This window comes from Scomber scombrus, chromosome 19 (assembly GCF_963691925.1).
Source record: "Scomber scombrus chromosome 19, fScoSco1.1, whole genome shotgun sequence".
NCBI classification, from domain to species: Eukaryota; Metazoa; Chordata; class Actinopteri; order Scombriformes; family Scombridae; genus Scomber; species Scomber scombrus.
Window position 1 is genome coordinate 17,045,722 of NC_084988.1, and position 19,096 is coordinate 17,064,817.

At 44.7% G+C, this 19,096-nt stretch overlaps 1 protein-coding gene across 1 annotated transcript in view; it reads right to left on the minus strand.

Moving 5' to 3' along the window:
- Positions 1-17,329, minus strand: part of crim1 (cysteine rich transmembrane BMP regulator 1 (chordin-like)) — a 33,077-nt gene extending 15,748 nt beyond the window's left edge. Inside the window, exons 1-6 of the mRNA XM_062440371.1 lie at positions 17,032-17,329; positions 12,796-12,957; positions 12,190-12,357; positions 4,667-4,909; positions 2,727-2,737; positions 861-1,029 (exon numbers count right to left, since the gene is read on the minus strand). Coding sequence (XP_062296355.1) covers positions 861-1,029; positions 2,727-2,737; positions 4,667-4,909; positions 12,190-12,357; positions 12,796-12,957; positions 17,032-17,329 — 1,051 coding nt within the window. The remainder of the gene's footprint in view (positions 1-860; positions 1,030-2,726; positions 2,738-4,666; positions 4,910-12,189; positions 12,358-12,795; positions 12,958-17,031) is intronic.
- Positions 17,330-19,096: the final 1,767 nt, after the last annotated feature.

The following is a 19,096-nucleotide window of genomic DNA, read 5'->3' on the forward strand; positions in this document are numbered from 1 at the left end:
TGATGAGGGAGGATGAAAGTGAAACAAAACAGTATTGTCTTTACCCATAAAATCCACCAACAATGAGCTGGAAGATGCTAAATGATCCATAGTGCGGAGAGGAACTTTTTGATCAAATGTCAAGGTAACCTATACATCTCTCAATCCACATTAAGAGTACAGATTAAATTCTCCCACAGTAGTAAGTAAAAGCAGCTTTCCATGAGAAAAAGATGAAAGCATTCCACTCCCATCTAAATGCCTGCACATTCCAGGTGTACCTCCAACATTGACTCAACAAGTTCTCCTCTGCAGTCTTGCTCTTGTCTTCATCCCTCTCTTTCATGCGCCTGTTCAACTTTAGCCACGCTGGCAGAGGCCAAACCTGGCTGCCATCTCCATCCACTGGCTTCTAGCAGACTGTAATGTGGTTGCCATATGCGCTGCAACCCCATTTCTTTAACAATCCTAAGTGCACATATCAGAGCTCCCTACCTGGCTTTGAGCACATGTGTTTTTGCAAGAGGGTCCCCCCCCATTTAAGCCAGAGCCAGATATCACAAAGCAAGGCTGGTGCGCCCTCTTGTAAGCCAGGTATGTTAACAACTGTGGAAGCTAGTTATGTGAGGAAGCCAGGGTCAATGGAGGTAACTGTCAGGCAAGGTGGGTTTTGATATCTCCTCTACCCTCTCCTGCATAAACTTTCCACTCTTCCAGATTGCTACACCAGGCCTCTCTGTCATATCACCAGCTGCTTAAACCTCAAAAGTATAAATCAGAATATTTAGGGGCCACGATAATGCCATATATTTCTGATCTTTAAAAAAATCATGATAAAATGTGCAAGCATCACAGTATAGAACAAAGATTAATGAGTGTACCTATGCAGACAGGGCAACACTCGCCCTCAGGAATGTAGAAGTTTTCACAGTCCAGCTCAGCGCACTCTGCCTTGGAGCAGAAGGAGATTCCTCCCCGACACTGACACAGCCAGCAGGGGTCCATGCGGTACACTTCCCCCTCTGAGAACTCCTTCCCATTGTGGACACACTTGGAGAGACTGAGGAGAGAAGAAGAAGAAGAAGAAGAAGAAGAAGAGAGAAGAAGAAGAAGAAGAAGAAGAAGAAGAAGAAGAAGAAGAAGAAGAAGAAGAAGAAGAAGAGAAGAAGAAGAAGAAGAAGAAGAAAGAAGAAGAAGAAGAAGAAGAAGAAGAAGAAGAAGAAGAAGAAGAAGAAGAAGAAGAAGAAAGAAGAAGAAGAAGAAGAAGAAGAAGAAGAAGAAGAAGAAGAAGAAGAAGAAGAAGAAGAAGAAGAAGAAGAAGAAGAAGAAGAAGAAGAAGAAGAAGAAGAAGAAGAGAGAGAAGAAGGAGAAGAAGGAGAAGAGGGAGAAGGGAGAAGAAGAAGAATCAGACAGATGCCATCAACCTTAAAATGAACTCCATATGGGAATGATAATGCCTTACACACTGCGGTTTAGGAATGAGAGCACCCTGCTCTGTCAGGTGTCTATCACATTTGGCAGAGATTAACACCAGAGTTTTGTGCCTATGACTATATGACAGAAAAATGCGCTTTTCATCACAAATGTCAACCTCGATCAGTGCAAGAATGTCCCAACTGTATACAGTCAATTACAAATGTGTAAACATCCATTCATTTTCTGCTATTGATGGAAATGTTTATCGGAACCAAATGGTGCTGAGGCAGACACTGAGGTTAAGCCTGTGGGGTGGAATGGCATTTATCAGACAATAAAGCCAAGTTGATGAGGAGGAATTTCACAGGGATCTATCAAGCCTTGAAAAGGCGTTGGACTCAAAAGCATCCAAGCCCTTTTAAACCTCTTTTAGCTCTGTTCCCCGTATTATGAAATAAAACGAGCTTAGTTACACAACCTTTGGAAAACCAAGGTCTGGTCTTTTGTATAAACAACATGCAGTAAAGCCTGAATACACAGTCAGGAAAATCTTGACCTGACAGTGTGTGAACCAGGACATGAATGTGCATGTGCTTGTGTGTGTTAGTCTGTGTGCGTACTACAAAATTAAAAAAAAACAAATGAAAGCAGAAAAATACTTATAATCATATACTCAGTTGCAATTTCTAAAAGTGAAACAAACAAGATTAATCGTTTAAATTAATGAAAGGAACAGGAAGATTACAGCATAACATGATGGTGGTGATACTGGATTACTCATCCAATTATACCATAGTGGTTTGGTTGAGTCATCATTATAAGATCTTACTTAACCACACAGTAACTTCTCATCAAACACATCCCAACATGAGGGAAGTGAGGCAATGTGGTTACATAAGCAAGTCTCCAGACTCATTGAGGGGCAGCTACACTAGTTAGGTTGATAAATGTATTGCACAGATGCAAGCACATGTGTAGCCAGTGATTTCTATACATGAGAACAGCATCTGTATGCCATACCTTTGAGTGCAGACTCAAAGTGTCTGCACCGATGACCCCATGCCTCTGAACAACCAGTGCTGCACTCTAATACAAAGCAGGTGGGCTAACTGAGTTGAAAGTAGAGTGGGGGATTTGTTGATCTTTTATTCTCTTCCGTGCCATCTTTCTGTGCCATTCTTCCAGGTTTTTCCTCTCTCATTCAGTATTCCTGCCGTCCTGCTTTGCGTGCAGCAAAACCAAGCAGAGAAAATGCAATAAGCACTTTAGCTAGCTGAAATCAAAAGACACGACAACGTTTTTTAACGCTCACAGAAGCAATAGGAAGTAACATGAGGGGATGCTCACATGTTATTTCCGCAGTGTTTGTTAATGGTAATCCCTAAAACAACTTGCGGCACAGAGTCTAAATTCCAGTCATGCTTTGTGATATTCAGTCTTCTCTAAATTTAGGTGAAGATTGGATGTGGAGATGGATGGGCCATAAAACATTGGTCCTAAGCCTGCCTGAATCATTCAAAATGGACTGTCATACTGGTGCTTCTTGTGGTTTACAGGCGAATAAAGCCACTGTGGTAAACATGTCTTTTTCCAAGACAAAACTAATGATAGAATTAATCATCATCAACGTTACAGTGATGCTTTTCAGCAATTCATAATATCAAATGACAATGTAGAAATATGAGCCTGATTTATGTAACTAACACAACCACTCATCAATCTCTGAGGGCATGGTTGTTGCGTGTTTATAACAAACTCAAGCTGAGCTCCCTGAGAACCATTAGAGTGGTGATCTCAGCCTTCTTGCTTACCACCGGTATAAATTTCAAATGAACATGTGCAGCACTGAATGTACTCTGCATCCAGGACTGACAACAGGGAACATATGTAGAATACGAGCCAGATGAAGTGTTGATAAACAGCAGACCACAGCTAAACAGAATCAAACCGGATCATCTGTAACATCAGATGACATCAGGTCAGGATGGCGCTGCCAGGTTTGCTCTGCCACCCAGATACAGTCCTCCTCCAGCCAACAGTGGAAAGAGTCTTTCGTTGATGGAGGCCAAAACACACAGGTGGGGCTTATTGTCACTGCACACACTGACCCTGACTAAATATGAGCACACAGCCAAGTGGGCAATGGAAACAAATTAATCAGTCCAAGTCTGACACACAGAGACAATGGGGGGGCCATGTTAAAGTGTGTGTTCCATTAGAGGATAGGTAAGGCATTTAAAAGCGACTTAGACTTTATATGTAGAAGTTAAAGTATTTGTAGCTTTAGAGGCCTCTGCAGGAACGGACAGTGCGTGTCCTTGTCCCTGTCCCTGTCTGTGGAGCTCTCTGACACGGCGCGCAGTCATGCAGGCCTAACGGACAGTAGGGGCAGCACAAAAGGCATCAAGCCCCAGGCCCAAAGAGCAGCAGACACTTGTTATCAAAACACTGATCCCATGGCCCCCACGGCTGCCATTCAGCCCCCGCCGGCCTGCCGGACTCGATTACCCTCCCCACTGGCAGAATGGAGCACATAAAAAGCATTCCCATCAATGAACTGTTGAACCTTTTCCCTTTGGACGTGTGACCAGACAGGAACCCTTTGACACTGCACTTCTGTTGAGCAAATTCATAGCCTAAGCACTTTTCTGGTCACTGGGCTTGTTAAGTCCATTAATTCCGGGACACAGCACTCATTTATACATGTGGAGGGGCCAGAATGGGAATTTGTTCTGTTGGTAAAACAGCGAATATTTGTTGGGAGCACAGAGTAAACAGACCAATACCACAGGTCCCCTCCCTGCCTTCCTGACTCTCCTGGTTGCCTTTGCCCTACAACAGAGAGCACTGAAGTCTCTCTGTATGTGATCAACATCTTTCCCTTGTTTCTTTTGTCCCTTTCTTACCAGGTAGGTAAATGGTGCAGGAGTGTACTTCAACAATCACAATCTACTTGTGAAAACCCAATTATGTTTAATCTCCTTTCAGGAAATAGGAAATATTTGCGAATACACCCCTGAAAAATGTCTTTGAACCATGGTCTTAACCCTGGGAGGCATCGGCCCAGTCTGATAAACAGCCCAACAGTAATTATCCAATCAGCAACTTTCCTTTTCATCTGTGGACATTAGACAGCAGGGAGGAAAGTGTTACTCCGAAGAAAATAACTGCTTCCTCCAAGGCGATGAATCTCACACCAGCTGTGCCATAGCTACCCCCAGTGGGAGACCAATCGAAACAGATTGTGTAGCGTGCAGTTCCGTGCAATCACCTTTCTGGCATTCAAAGACATCACAGCAGTCTCCTGGCTGTCCGCTGGCTTGGCTGAGTGGCACGGCACGCTGTCCGCTCGGGCACTGGGGCTTGTGGCAGGCGCTGAGGTCGCAAGTGCACTGCGGCGGTAGGGAGGGGCAGCAACCAGCAGGGGGGGTGTAACTCTTGGTCAGGACTGAGCCCTTGGGGCAGGAGGGCACCTGCAGTTCTGGACACGTCACCCCGGCACACCTCAGCTCCTCTGAAACAAACAGACATAGAAGTACACACATAATCAGATACAGGTGGGAATGCAGCATACAGCATTAGTGAAAAAAAATTGGATAGACACAACTTTTTTCATCTGACCAATTTTTCCTCTCCTTTGTATAAAATTCCATAACACCACCTTTAACCGCTTTACGTTCTGACAGTGCCCACAGTGTTCCCCTAAAGGCAGGAGTGGTTTTTCTGTTCTTGTATAAGTGTGTGTGTTTATGTGTGTGTGTGTGTGTGTGTGTGTGTGTGTGTGTGTGTGTGTGTGTGTGTGTGTGTGTGTGTGTGTGTGTGTGTGTGTGTGTGTGTGTGTGTGCGTGCGTGTGTGTATAGGCTGCCTCCTCGTCATGTCAGTTGAGCCACTTTGGAACTGCGCTACTCGTGTTACGGTCTAAAAGCTGAGTTCACACAGCCACCCAACACAAACTCTGTGCACAGTCATCAGATCTCCACTTCAGTCCGTGACAGCTTTACAGCATCCTGTCAGAGAAGTGAGAGCGGCGCTCTAGACACGACAAGGCTATCCGCATATCCTGTCTACGGGGCTCTGATCCCACCCAGCCTGGCTCACAATCCAAACAGACCCTCACGTTCTAAAACCAGCCATTAATACCAGCCAACTTTCAACAGAGATTCTCTTCTTGTCAGAGTAGAATCTCCCCTTCACTTGGCATACCAGAAAGTGTTTGTCTATACATTTGCCAGAGCCAACATAATACCACTGATACCCCTTGTTAGGAGGGAAAGGGGTGCAGGGGTACTGGAAATCTGGGCAAAGGGGCTCAGGGGTGTATTTTGGAGTCTGTTCAGGAAAAGAAAAGTGGAAGGCCCCTCTGTACCGACATTGTATGAGAACAGTAGCTACCTTACAAAGATTAGATTACCCAAACCAAAAGGACGTGTTTATTTTGGTTCTAAGTGTCACCGCAATGTATTCATGCAGACAGAAGAGAGGGGCCGGGGGGGGGGGGGGGGGGGGGGGGGGGGTATAGTAGATACACACTTTGTAGCACTTTGACAGCTGAGAAGAAGACTAGAAAGGCGGCTTAACTAGCACCCAGGGATGATGGATAAGAATGAGGAAAATCTGGTAATTACACATCAAATTTAAATCCTCAGTGACATTTAAAGGAGGAAACGCGTCAAGAAAAGGTTACTTTAAAAGAAAATTATGGTAAGTGGATTATGATTTAGAGATGAGGAATACTAGACAATCTTTGCATACATCTGGTTTTTGAGGAGAAGAAATGATACAGGCTGGTGTTGCGTAACAGTTCTTGGGGTTTTGGTAGTGTTTCCTGAAGCTGTTGTTGATGGTCTTCCCAGACTGGTGCTCTCTCTCAGTCTCCACAGCGCAACACGATTCTCTCTGAGGATGTGCCTCATCCCTGACATTTGAAGACCTGTAAGTGGATCCTTCTGGGATTTGCCAACAGATGGGGAAACTGAACTGGTGTGCAGATCGGGGTCCAGACCCCTGATCCCATGGTTCTGCTCTGCCAGTCCCTTAACTCCTGAGCTGGACCTCCGAATCATACTGTATTATCCTCATCCATTCCAGCTCTTTAAGGTGAGCTCCCTGGTCTGATCTGATTCTGCCATTGCATTTAAGTAGCTGTTTGATGTCTACCTGAGCTAGAATTAACACAGAGACTGTGACTGTTGTATTTAAAGTGGGTGGGGGGTAACACTTCTGACAGATGAAATTGAGGATAAGGGAAACGTTGAATTTTTCTGGCTCCAGATAAATAGAGCAGGAGTGTGAGGTATCTGTACTGTACTGTTTATTCAAGCAACCTGGGAACAGTGAGGACCGCCACAAAGCTCTCATTGATAAACTCTGAAGCTGAATAGTGTCATAGAAAATGAGGGTAAAACCCCTCATTTAAGGGAGGCTACAACCCTTTTAACAGTTTTTGGCCTAATTCCTATGGCGGAGTTAAATAAACTTCAGTTGGAAGCTCTGATTGGCAAATGTTTTACTTCAAATGAAGTCTAACACAGTCTGCTGCTGCTCAGTTGAAGACTAGCTTTGCATATGAAAACCTTGTGCTGTTAAAAAAAGCCATAGAAATTGCTCTGGGATGATCTTGCACAACGTTCTGCACTGAAAAACACTTTCAATGTATTGTATGCGTCCCAGAGAAAGCTGATTACTCTTTCAGTTGTGATAATGGCTGGGGTTAGAGTGCGCTGGGAAAAGCAGCTGGCAGACATACTATTGTCATTTAAATTAACAGAATTGTATCCATCCATGGAAATGGTCCAACCCTTGCAGGTCCAATTAATATAATTTTCTGGCTGGCCCATTTGTAAGCATAACAGAGGACAGAAAAAGTCAGCAGCAAATGGATTTTATCCTGAGCTGTTTGTGTTCTATCTTTGAGCATAAATGGCTGTAATTAGTGAGTCAGCGACCACAAAACCAATCTTCGTATCACAATGGTGGCCATACTCCAGCTTGCATGAGCACAATAGGCCTGATTTAGTATGCTTGATAAATTCCCTCTGCAGATTAGGCAACATGTGCTTCTTTTACAACTGTAAGATAGCAAAAAATAGAAAACCTTTGACCTCTACACACAATCTGCAAAAATATACAGTCACCCACCTACACCCACTCTCACTCACACACACACACACACACACACACACACACACACACACACACACACACACACACACACACACACACACACACACACACACACACACACACACACACACACACACACACACACACACACACACACACACACACACACACACACACACACCTGACGTTGGTGTGCAAGAGGCGGGTTACGGAAATTGCTTCATTACCACAGAATGGACTCTTTTGTAAACAATGCCTATTTCTGGCACCTCAGCAGATCATTGAAGAAAGAAAACACCTCCTTTCTAAATGGGTTTTTTCTTCACTTCAAGCCTGGGTACAAGGAGCACAGTCTTTCCCCGAACCAGAGCAGCTCGGCCAGGCAGAGGAGGCTGTGTTGACAGCCTGAGTTTACTCATGGAAAAAGCGCACAATGTGAGTTCTGTTCACCGACTGACTTTGGAAGCAAGTCAGCGGAGAACAAAGCTGTCTCAGTCCAGCTGCCCTCCGTGGTTTTCTGGTCTGTCCTCAGGTTTTATAAAGTTGCTCTAAGGGACACATCAGGGCCGTCTCTCACGTAAATCTGCGGGGGCCTGGCCACGTGCCCACCAGCAGTTACAGCTGAGAAAGTCAGCACTGTTCACTGTGTGTATCAGCGTATGTGAGTAGGACCATGAAGCAGGTCTGGGAGGGGGTTCCAGGCTAAAAGGCACAGACCGGTTCACCAGGAAGAAACGCGTGGTGGGAACTTCACACCGTGGTCAGAAGCTTGAGGTAGTTGGGCAGGCAGAAGCCAGCAGGCAGTGCTGCCTGCACGCCTTGCTCTCTCATGCTTTGGCCAAATATTTGCAGATGAAAAAACGTGATCTCAGTGTCCTAAGCAACACCACTGCAGCTTGTGAATGAGCATGTTTGGATGAGGTAATGTGAGTCCACGTGTAGGTGCACACGTAGACGTATTCATGTATATGTTTGTGTGTATGTGCATAACAATTGTAGCCTACATAGCACGTGTGCATTCCATGAAAACACACCCTTTCCTTGCTGTCAGATCAGTAAGATTAGGCCAGTGTCAGTGAGTGAGAGGGACTTCTATCAGGCTAAAGGGCCTGATCCTGACAAAGACCAACACTATGCATGGTCTGTCACAATATCTGGCACAAATTGCACATGAAAAGGGTAAACATGCTCCAGGATATTGTATGTAAAGTAGTGAAAATCAAAACTGAACAGCTGTCACATGTACAGTTCCTCAGTGGACACTGTGCCTAAAAAAAAAAGAAATCAGTCCTCATCTGTAGCAAATGCAGAAAACAAGTCTATGGGAGACCAGTGGTGTAGACAGCTGTTGAATCAATTGTAGACGAGGCAGTTGAGTTGAGGGAAAATAGTTGTCAAAGAATAGTTGACAATAGGAAAAATAGGTCTGGGAACAACATGAGTTGGCTTCAGCTGCAGTTGGGGTCTTTGATTTGTTAATGGCTATGGTTGGATCAATGAGCTGAGGTTTTAGGCATATATTTACTGAATGGAGTAAAAGTTGCACTGGAGCTTGACATGCAGGAATTGTCTAAGGCTTCACGTGTGTGTGTCTTGGCTTTTCCTGCTGGCCTACTGCTGGATGGTATGGTTAGCGGCTGACCAAGAGTAGTGAGTGGGTTGACAGCAATCCCAGTGTGCCCTTAAGGGAAGTTCTTTGTTTCAATCACAACACAATATTTTTTTGTTACCTCTGTGAAATCACTACACACACACACACACACACACACACACACACGCATATATTTAGATGCACACTGGGAAAGAAGCAGCTTACAGGGTACAACAGGGGCCGCAGCTTCTGCAGACAGCACACAAACACACACACAGAGCTGAGACGTCTCGTGCCCCTGCCAGCCAGTGGCGGTCTGGCTCGGCCAGTAATAGCCCTGCCACAAAGAGGCTGAAGCCACGCAGAACTAACAGTCCTTTCACAAGGGCACAGAAGCAGGACAGAAGTGGCATAGGTGGGCAAGTTAATCTGTGGGAGCAAAGTCAATTTGTGCCATGGCATCACAGCAGGCACTGCCTCCTCTGTCTGATCAACTGCTCATGAACACATTTTTACTCTGATTCACTGCATTTCATCCCCATTATCAGTCCACAAAAATCAATAGGAAGAACACAGCTGCTTAATTGTACCTTTGGTTTTCAACTATCACTATTCCTGATCATATTTGTTCATAGGAAGTGATGAAGTTGATGAATCAACTAACCCATTACAGACCTTGCTGTTGCTTGTTCCTGTCAGCAAGCAACAGCAGGGGAATTCCTTCAAAATAGCAGTTAGGGGCCTTATCATGAATGAAATATGTAAACCATCCTAGAGTGTAAAATTACCAAACACCACCCTACCAAGACCCCTGGGCCTGTACTTGACACAAATACCTCAACAAAATGGTTGGCCTCAGTTGTGATCTCCTATCTTCCTGTGTCTGCTTTCCCCCTCCCTCTCCTACACTTATCACATCCTCTTTACTCCCTGGCAATTGGGTAATACGTCTGGTTCACCATATCGCTTCTGACTGAATGTTTGCAGCCAAGTTACATCAGCAGACTACAAGATCCCACGAAAAATACTAGACACAACATTAGGTGATCGAATGCCAACAGCAACAAAGCAGAAAAGAGTTTTGTTGAGTTTTTCTAAATCACAGCAGACGGATGTACTGAAAAGACTACTGAGTGAGTCAAAGTGAAAGTGAGGAAAAGCCAGGGCCAAACCACTACCTTGTGTAAATGTGTAAAAATCTACATATATTCTGACCAGGTTTCTTGAGGTGGTGTGACACAAGATCTGCTTTAATGCCCCAGCTGCTTGTGAAAACAAATGTCAAAATCAGTGGAGCTGTCATGCCAGGGGAGCAAGTTTACAGGACACATTTGCTGTCACTAGCAGGGCTGCTAACAAAGATCTTAATAACTACTTATATCTAAAGAAAACTAGAGGTTTATGGATGTTGGACTCACTATGGAGTCCAACAGGACAGAATGAATAAGATCCTAAACATAGAGTCCTGGCCTGGTCACAGAGGAAACTCCTGCTGATGACAGACAAAAGAAAATCTCTGCCGAGACATCTAGACAAACAAGATAATTATCACTTGCAGACACATTCACAAACACAGATGTAGACACACGGGCTCAGATGCTCACATATGCAGGCTCATTGCGCCCACGTGATGACATCCAAACACTCACAAGCATGTGCATGTTTGCATCCTTCTACATGCACGCTTAATATACTTAAAGACATAACAGACACACACATACATACAGCCTTACTTAATGAGGGGCCATCAGAGGGGTGGGTGGGTGTGTGTGTTGAGGTGAGAATTTATAAGCTGCTGAAAAATGTCATCTGTCATCGACGGGGCTCAGGCTTTGAGATGGGGGAGTTACTAAATGTAGAAGACTAACAGTATGTCTTTCATCGTAACACTAGACTTTAATGATGATATGTCAAAACAGTATGTTTGATGACCACAATGGTTCAACAAAAACATCCACACAGCTGTACTGTATGTTATTTGCAGATTTAAATAATCTTAAATATGTTGCACATTGCCACATCATTCCCAATCAAAAACACCATTCTTCAGCTGAAATGTAAGAAAATTGTAAAGATACAGAGAAGGTTGAGAATCAAAGGAGAAAAACATGTGGAATAAAACACAACCCCTCACAGTCATATGCTTTAGTTTTAATCTGACTATAGCACCAAACCATTTTCTCCGCGTTTTAGTTATGTTTTCCAGTTTTCTGGCTTTAAAAAGCTTTTTGAGTAAAATGAGGTTCACCCAACATGCACCGAGGTTCAACGAGTTCACTCAATGGCACTCCTGCCCAATTTTGCAAATGCCACTCAGGAGGCAGTTTCCACTTAGCGCCTATCTTTCTACCAGACACCTCACAATCCAAATGGGGAAACTAAACCAACCCAGGGACAAAAGACTATAAAGGCTGCTAAGAGCGGAGGTAATAAGACATTCTTATATTCTCTTTTTTACCTCCCACACACAGGAAAAGCATTCATTTTACATGCTATGCATTTACACCTTAGGACTGTATGCTGTGACTGCAGATCTCCAACACTCCATATTTCCATCAACAGCCTGGGCCACTCCATCTCATGTAATAGAGACTTGTTCTGTTTTTGCTCCTCTGTCAGTCAGATCCACACCTTCTCTTTTTCACTCTCAACATCTTCCTTTCTAGTTTTCTTTCTCAACACATCAATCTCGCTCTCTAGATCTCTTCCTCTCCCTCCTCCTCTTCCTGCTTTATGCTTCCTGTACTCTGCATGAGGGCATTCATATATGAAGAGCTGCACATTTTGCTGTTTGCCTGTCATGTTTTCACAAGTACTGCTTGACCTGGACTGTAAGTGACTCCAGGCAAATGTTCAGGTAGAAAGTTGTGAGAGATTAATTATAGAATCTCTTTTTGAGGACACTGGCTTTAAAGGATCTCTACACTTCAGGACATCAGGAATGCTATTGGTGAAGAGAAGGGCAGAACCTTTTTGAAGAATCCACGTGTCTTAACACAATATTACTTGAGCTGAGTAAAGCTACTGGTTGGCTGCTGTTTGGGTTGTCAGTTCCAGTTGCAGGTCATTTGAAGGTTACCTGCGGCTTCCTGGCATTGGCTGCGGTTGATGTAGGCGAAGTGGTGGTGGCAGCTCTGAGACTCACACACACAGCCCTCAGTGGTCAGGTTACACCCAGAGAACATGCAGGCTGGGTTGGATGGCCCCACATACTTGTGTCTTTCCCGGTGCTCGTGCCGCCGACCCTCTGAAAACCAACCATGGACACACACACACACACACACACACACACACACACACACACACACACACACACACACACACACACACACACACACACACACACACACACACACACACACACACACACACACACACACACACACACACACACACACACACACACACACACACACACACACACACACACACACACACAAACCACAGTCATCAATGAGTCACAGACAATGGCACCACTCAAGAGCAAAAGGGGAACCAGACAAAGTTTTAGCATGTGTGTCATCACTATGATATGTAAGTAGCATTAGTCACCTCAGAGCCACATCTGTTATGGATTAACTCTTCTCAATGGACAGCATTATTCCCCTATAGCTCATTCTGTGTTCATGTGTGAGTGTCTGCATCTGTTTTCAACGTACATGTGTGTTGGAAGGTGAGGGCTCACCTGAATTGCTGGCCTTCATACAGGTTTCTTGGTCTAGGTAGGTGAATGAGCCCAAGCAGGAGTGTCGGGCATCGCACACACACTGACCTCCTGCTCTGTCACAGCCTGTCATCAGGGGACATCGCTCATCCTCCAGGCCAGCCTCTGGATGATCAGGCAGCACTATGGAGGACAGGAATGAGCACAGAGGACATTAGAGACAGAGTGTGAACTTTTCACTTGGAGTGGTTGCTCACTCCATCTATTTTTACTTTGGAAGAAGAGACCAATATTGCTTAGAGCCACAGGTGACACCTAATCACAAGGCAAAATGTAATGTGCCAGAAATTGAGATTTATTTCTCAAAAGTGCTGAAGGACCAGCCAGCTTACAGCCTCTGTTGCAACACATTGCTCTGGCACAACCATTACTGAAGTGACCAGTGTATTTCTGGGCTGCCATCCCTCCTCCCTCCTCGTTGTGCCACACTACTTCAGCCATTAAAACCATTTGTTTGCTTTTGTTCCACAGCATGGGGCCCTCCCAGGGTTTGCATCTCTGCTGGCTGCTGGAACGCCTTTTTATGCACTAAGGCCACTTGCGCCATACCCATTACGCCTACTAAGCCTTGCCCCCTGAGATGGCACCTCGAGGCACTTCGCCCCACTTGGATGAAACCTTACGATAGGGAGCGGAGTAGGGGGGAGTGGTGTGTCCCGTTAGTGCCATGTGAGCTTAATAACCACCAAAACCCCTGGGATTAAAGGGCCCCATCTCACACGTCAGCCAGTGTTCCTTTCACATGCATGCATGAATAAACACACACATATACCAAATGAACCTTCTTCATAGTTGTCCAAGATCAGTAAAAGTGGCAGCAGAGTAAACAGGATGAGACAAACTGTAACACAGAGTAACCCCTTTCCCAAGCATTTGGCTCCCAGGCCTCAATCATCAGTGTGGAAGCGTGATTGGAGCTTATCATAATACTCTGGCTTTCTTCTCCAAACAGTTGCAGACAATGCAGCAGAGCAAAAGGTGAAAAGGCAGTCAAACATAAACATGAGCACTTCATAGTGTATTTACCTGACTACTGTAGCAATCCTACAGTACCAAAAATAAAGCTCTATATAAGTAATATGAGATATGAGAGATATAATATGAGAATCCTTTTCATTCTCAGTTAGGGGTCGGAGAAACAATAATAGTATGACCCACAGTGACTGGGAAAAAAATGGAATGCCATGGCTTTGCTTTTAAATGCTGTAAGTCATAATAAAACACATATGTTGATTTTGATATGAATTCAAAACAGATATTCCATTACGGGAGAAAGCCAGACTTTTACTGTAATACATTTTCCTGTTGAAATGAATCAATGGGACTTCAGTGGTTAGAGTCCTTGGAAACACTTTCCCTGAAGTTAGGGTTGGTCATGTCGATGACTCCTGGATGATGTTGGATGCTCACAAGCCCTTTAGCAAATAGCAGTCAATGGAATAAGTGAAGGTAATATTACCTTTAACCTGAGCCAGCCTGTGCTGTTAATAGCCCTCCCAGACAGCCAGCAAGACTGGCAAAGCACAAGCAGCCTTTTCAATAAGCCAAACCAAAACTTTCCCTGTGATTTCCTCTCACCTTAAAATGATCCTCACCTCCACATTTTTTCCACCCCAAGGCTTTCCTGTACCTGGGAGGGTATTTTCATTTGAGATGGTAGTAGCAGGGGTGCTTGTCTGTGTGGGGTGCTAAATTAGGGGTGTAGAAAAAAGGAAGTAGGAGTCAAAACAATTAATGAAAGATTGGTCACTGAAGACGTTGTCTCATTGAGTAATTAGCTTGACACCAGCAAGCCCAATTTGTTTCTAAGCTGGTCTGCTTCAGCTTAGTTCCCTTTAGACTGACCCTGGTTTAGTCTGGCCTTGTTATCTATTATCTGGCCTGGCATGACTCTTGCCTGGGTCTATGGCTTCGTCCCAGAGGGATTCCTCTCTTAGCCACTCAGACTGCTTGTCTTGGCATCCAGAGTCGGGATGGGACAGCTGAACTCTAGAGGCCCTCTGGCTGATAGCGAGCTAAAAAGGAAGTCTTTGAAACATTAGATAATACCAGAGGAAGGGAGAAGTAGAAAGCATGTGAAGAAGTGCAGTGGACATAACGTCCCTGTAAGACAGACATTCTGTTACGAGCTATGTTAAGTGCCTCTGGAGCTTGGGGAAACTTGACGTGGGAGGACAGACACAAGAGTACAATGAGAACATCAAAACAAATCACTTAGCTGCTGAGACTGAATGATTTCAACTGACTGACTGACAGGCTGATCACTGAAGCAGATACGATACACTGAGAGGCCCAGGCGACTTGTTTTTGGAGCAGGTGGCTGAATAATCCGGCGACGAGACTCAACATGCAAACAGAAGCTGCAACATTTCATTCACCTTTTTATGTATTTTTGTCATTTTCAGTGTTTAAATGCAAAACTATTTTTTGGCAAGCTGCAATCTTATTGGGGGGCTTATGTAATTATGTTTGATATTATATGATCATAGCTACAGGCAGCAGCTTGGAATTAAACACTTCCTCAATTAAAAAGTAGACTAATTAATTTCCAGCATATTTCAGTTTCCTTTGACCACAGGAGTGTTAATTATGAATAGATATTGTTTTCAAACCCGTCAAGCTGATGAACAGTAACAGATTAAATCTGAATGCTGATGCATTATCAAGGTACTGTATCCCTCTCATGTAATATGCAACATGTCACCTGTGTTTTAAGGCTGTAGCTTATTCCACTCTAACAAATTTTGACCACCCAGAAAACCAAAACTGTGAGCAGAAAAGCAGGGGATCAGAAAGCGGAAACATTTACCCCCTACTCCTGATTGCAAGTCTAATCACTTTAAGACCCTTGTAGCTTGAGGAGGAAAATCTGGGATCAGCCTCCAGCAGCCTGCCTACTGTGGCCCCTGAAAACACACTGGGAGGTGTTGATTTACCCCCACCTAGACCCTCTGGGATATTGAGGCTATGTGTGTATGTGTGTGTGATTTAGGGGTCAACAGCATGCTCCAAGGCCCCTGGAGCCACAGGACCAGAGGCATGATTCAATCAGGGGAGCCATTAGGTCTCCTGTTCGTCCCAAAGCTGTTAATTCGCAGAGGAGATGTCCTCCAGACGCCAGCCTAACCTGTACATGAGGCACAATCAGCAGTAGCGTCTCCTGGGATAGCTATGGAGACCCCTGGAAAAACCTAGTGGAGCCCTGGCTTGGACCACCCCACAGAGGGATAATCGGAGGTCAGGGTCAGGGGGATCCAGACACCCACTGAGAGCTGCTTACTCTCTCCTACAGTGCTGTCAGTCCTCTTCAATCATCCCGAAACAGGGTGGACAGAGTGCAGGTGGAGGGACTGGGGGGTTATTTGTTCCTCAGGGGAAGGCCATTGATAGTTACTTCATTCACTGTGTAAGGTACCTGACACCCTACACATTTCTTTGAAGTTCAGAAAGTTGCTCAAATTGTGCGTAAAATGAGCACATCCACAGTACAACAGCACAGCCCTGCTTGGCAGGGGAACAGCATAGCAGTGTGGATTCACAGGATTGCAAATGAAAATCTGCTGGGGACTTTTAAAATCATGCAGTCAAACCATTACAGCTCAAACAATAGACAAGACAGGGCAATTTATGAACTAAAGTACAGCTTATTCCAAGTTTAAAAACACAATGATCATTGTTGGGAAAACCGCTATTTTGTGCTACACACATGCTCTCATTTTTGTCCTATCTCAACTCACTGTCTTTTTACAAATGTCTTTTAGAGTTGTAGAGAACAGGACCTACTAGAGCTGGAGTGTAACCTGGTGCCAAATAAGTGCTGCCAAACTTATTGTCATGCTCCAGAGCTGAGAGTGAATGAAGCTTTAAGGAGAAGAAAGAGCAGTTGAACATGACTCCTCTGCTGGCAGTCAAGAGCCCCTCAGACCTGAGGAGCTGCTCCAGACAGACAGAGACAAGGTAAACACTGACACAGTCACTGTAGTCAGGACTCAACTGACATTTGAATAGTGATGCCCTCAAGCCACTTAATGCGAATGGAATGGTACTCTATCATAAGAATGGATGCCTACTGTTCCTTTATTAAAACTCAAAAGCACTATTTTCTCTCTCAGTACTGCCACAAATGATGTTATTTAGCCTACTAAAAATCATCTGATGATGATTTTAATACAGTTCACGTGAAAGACTACAACCCACCTTTACATACTCCAATTTCAGGGATAGTGGCAGCTCCTGTTTGGTTGACGGATGCGCAAGTCAGACCCAGGGCGCAGTAGCCGTGCGCCCAGTCCTTGCCGCCGCAGGGCTCCCACTCCAGACGGGCACACTGGTCACAGCATCCGCATGGATCCCTGGCCAATGTCCGGCCACTGTCGCAGGCGTGCGGCGCTTTGACGGGACAAGTCCGGAGATTACACGGCGTGCACTCATGAGCCCAGAGCGCGCGTACCAGGAAAAGGACACTCAACAACACAACAGAGCACTTGCTGGACATGTTTCAAAAGCCCTCTGTAAGTCTTCCAGAGAAATGGTCCCCTTCTGTCAAATGATAAGCCACATTAACTCACCGCTATGCCCAACGTATCTCCAAAGTTGCGAAGTCTTCTTTAAAGTTTTGTGATGAGGCCCCCCCCCCCCCAGGCAGTGCCGTTGTATTACACAGCGGACACAGGTCACTTAAAAAGCAAAAACACCACGAGACTCAAGTGTGCGGATGCGTTTTTCAGTGGCAGCAATATCCAACGGTTCAATATAAGCAGGTAGACGTACGATCCAGGCGTCTCATCTGATCAGATACATATAGAAATCCTACACGGAGGCTGTGGACGTCCACTGAGATCTTCTGCTGCAGACAGCGACACACGGGAGCGCAATCTGAGACCTAAATTGACATACAGGCATATAGAAATTAGCGGTGCACCCCTCCCACTGACTGACACAGGGACGGACCAGTCACAAGGAGGGAAAGGAGGGAGGATTTGAACTGATTTATCCCCACAATTCGTCTCTATGTTGCGCAATGATGCAACTTTGAATGTCTTGAGTGCAATTAAAAACATAAAAGTTTGCTATTGTTCGCCAGTAAATAATTGGATGATATAATATAATAATTGCAGCCTACTTTACAGTAAAAAAGAAAAGAAAAAAAGAAGCATGAATACTCAATCTTAAATTATTTAATATACAATTTGAGGCTAAAATCATATAAACACAGCAATAAAGATGGTAAGACTGCTCTGAACCTATCCAATAAATATAATGACAATGAAATCCAAACTAACTGTACTAAAGTATCTACAGAACAATCCCCCATTACAGTAAGATCACATCTTTTATGCCACAAAGTCCAGTTACAGTAAGGCACATTTTGTCACCAACCTCTTAATTGTTCTTTATCTCTTTTCAACAATACAACCATGCTTCTGTCAAAGCCTTACAATCGCCTATATCATTCCACAGCTTTACCTTTGTGTGTGTGTGTGTGTGTGTGTGTGTGTGTGTGTGTGTGTGTGTGTGTGTGTGTGTGTGTGTGTGTGTGTGTGTGTGTGTGTGTGTGTGTGTGTTTACTTGTGTTTGTAGGTGTCCGATTGTGTATGCAGGTGGCTTTGGCTCAATAAAAGGTCATCTGATGTTTGCTGAAACTGTGCTTGTGTGCTCACACTGGCAGATGGATGGTGTGTGTGCGTGAGGGCAGTGGGCACAGCTGGAGACTGCATGTGACACTGCCAAAGACACTGGAGACCTAAAGCAATGCTGTCAATTGACAACAAAATTACATAAATAAAACACTGTGTGCACCCTTTTTTCTGTGAGTGCGCAATAGAGTTTTTTTCCCCAGGGTGACTGATCATTTAGTCCTATGAACCAGTCAAGTATGATAGTAACACTGAGCCAAATGAAGCTGCCTAATCTAATAATAATGACTGGAAAATACAGAGATATCACATATCAAAAATGTGAGGATGGTTCAATATTGGGAATTTTTTTATCATTGGAAACATTCCCTCTGAAACAGCCAATCAGATGTCATCCGGATGATTTTTATCCACAATGTCAACACACAACAGCACCTCCTTCATTTGCAACATCTGCCTGGAGCCATCCGCTCCAACACAAACACAACATCCAGGAAACCAGCCCCGCAGCACGCATAATCAGCCCTCACAACACAACTCAGCTCTTGTCCTCTGACTCTCCCTTCACCCTCCCTCGCACCATCCCTCCTTAAAGCTCTCGTCAAATAGACCGACCCGCTGACCGC